Here is a 2,006-nt window from a genome sequence, read left to right on the forward strand (position 1 = left end):
ATCTTGTTAGAGCTGATCATGGACGATGGAAGAAAGGTGATTAATTCATATACCTAGGATAATTCTGCATTTATGCCTGATTGGTGGATATAGATATGCCATATCCTTTCTGCAATAATTATTATTAGTGGTTATATGTTAAGGATATGTATTTTAAACTAAAGCTTTATTAAAAAGTGAACAAGGAGCGTACCGCCTTTGCGTGAAATTATACATTTTGTTAGATCATCCAGACGTATCAAACCGTATGGGAATAGTTAATAATTTGAACAAGTTTGATGCGGATTTCTTCGGATTATCTTTCGACCAAGCGCACACACTCGGACTTGAGACAAGAATGTTACTGGAACATTCTTATGAGGCAATTATCGACGCGGGGATTAATCCGAAGCAATTACGAGGAAAGAATACTGCCGTGATAATAGCGACAACTATTTCTGAAACGCAAGCTAAATTTTTGTATGAGGATCTTAAGGTAGAGAAAATTATTAATTGATAAGTGTAATAGAAAAGATTATTGAATTTATCATTTGTGTGCGAGATTTTGTAATCGTTAACTTTCTGCAATTAGATGGATGGTTTGAATCTTATTGGATGTAGCAGATCTACAATAGCAAACATGATTTCGTACCATTTGGATCTAAAGGGACCATCGTATGCAATCGATTCAGCTTGCAGCTCCTGTTTCTATGCCATGGCCCTTGGTTATCATTATATCATATCGGGCAAATGCGAAGATGCGATAATTGGGGCTACACAATTATGTCTATATTCAATTATAAACCTGCAGTTTGCTCGTCTTGGTACTTTTATTGAAACGAATTAATCTTGTAATATATTAAGCATAAAAAGTAATATGCCTCCTAATATTTTTCTTTCGAATCTGGCGCTATAGAAAATTTTGCGTTTCAATGAGTTGTTATTTGAAGTCTTTAGTTGCGAGTTATGTTGAGTGGTATTGTGATCATTTACGTGAGTGTGTCACACGAGCAGTTTGAACTGATGTGTGTTTCAGATGCGCGTAATAGACAAGGGTGGTGGTTGAATTTCTTATCGTGGAAGAAGTGAGTTCCAATGGTTGCGTTCAGCGGAGAAAGCAGCTTAATGCGCGCTCAATGATTCTTTATTATGATTGGTTTCTACACTTGGATCCAGAGAAGAACTGATGACAAGGTCCAATCATTTAAAAAAATTACTGATTGCTCACTAAATTGCTTTTTCTGCTGTACGCAGCCATCGAAATTTATTCGCGTCTCAGAAATGTTTATGATAACACCGTTTCTGAAATACGAATGGATTTCAATAAGATTTTACACCGACCTTGTCTGTCACGCGTATTTAAAATACACACCAGTTTGAACTATTCGTGTGACACACTAACATAAACTGATTACAACACTACTAAACATAATATAACTAAATACTTTAAATAACAACTCAGTAAAATGCAAAATTTTCTATGGTGCCAGATTTAAAAAAAAAAAATTAGGAAGCATTACTTTCGTATACCGATCCACATATGTGTGTATATATATATATATATATATATATATATATTGTATATTAGGGTGTCATTTTAGAGCAACTTTTTTTTTCATTTCACGAATAGCATATATACTTGCAGGAAGGTAAAATAACCCAGATAGCCAAGTCTGTCGAAAACAGATTTTGTAAAATCTTGCTACAAATGTCGTTGACAAGAAGGATACAAATTTAATACAAAATTTGATTTAACAAATAATGTCGACAAAATGCTAGCAAATATGTAACAAAATCTGCTGACATAATTAGATAGCAAATTGCCAACAAAATACGGGCAAATGTAGCCATGTAACCAGACAGCAAATTGGCAACAAAAACCGAGCAAAATTTGCGTTGAGCACTCTAACAATAAATTGGCGGCAAAAATCGAGCAAAATCTGTGTAGCTCTGCCTGACGACACTTTGGCGGCAATATACGGGCAAATATACTCATACTAGCTGCCCCGGCGAACTTCGTACCGCCT

At 35.0% G+C, this 2,006-nt stretch overlaps 1 protein-coding gene across 1 annotated transcript; it reads left to right on the forward strand.

The window, feature by feature from the left end:
- The first annotated feature begins 6 nt into the window (after positions 1–6).
- Positions 7–2,000, forward strand: LOC112467437 (fatty acid synthase-like). The gene is made up of 4 exons (XM_025036066.1): positions 7–36; positions 225–475; positions 572–803; positions 1,625–2,000. The coding sequence occupies exons 2-4, from the start codon at positions 248–250 to the stop codon at positions 1,630–1,632; spliced, it is 468 nt and encodes a 155-aa protein (XP_024891834.1). The 5' UTR covers positions 7–36; positions 225–247; the 3' UTR covers positions 1,633–2,000.
- The last annotated feature ends 6 nt before the right edge of the window (positions 2,001–2,006 follow it).

This window comes from Temnothorax curvispinosus, unplaced genomic scaffold (genome assembly GCF_003070985.1).
Source record: "Temnothorax curvispinosus isolate PA1 unplaced genomic scaffold, ASM307098v1 QBEX01017343.1, whole genome shotgun sequence".
NCBI classification, from domain to species: domain Eukaryota; kingdom Metazoa; phylum Arthropoda; class Insecta; order Hymenoptera; family Formicidae; genus Temnothorax; species Temnothorax curvispinosus.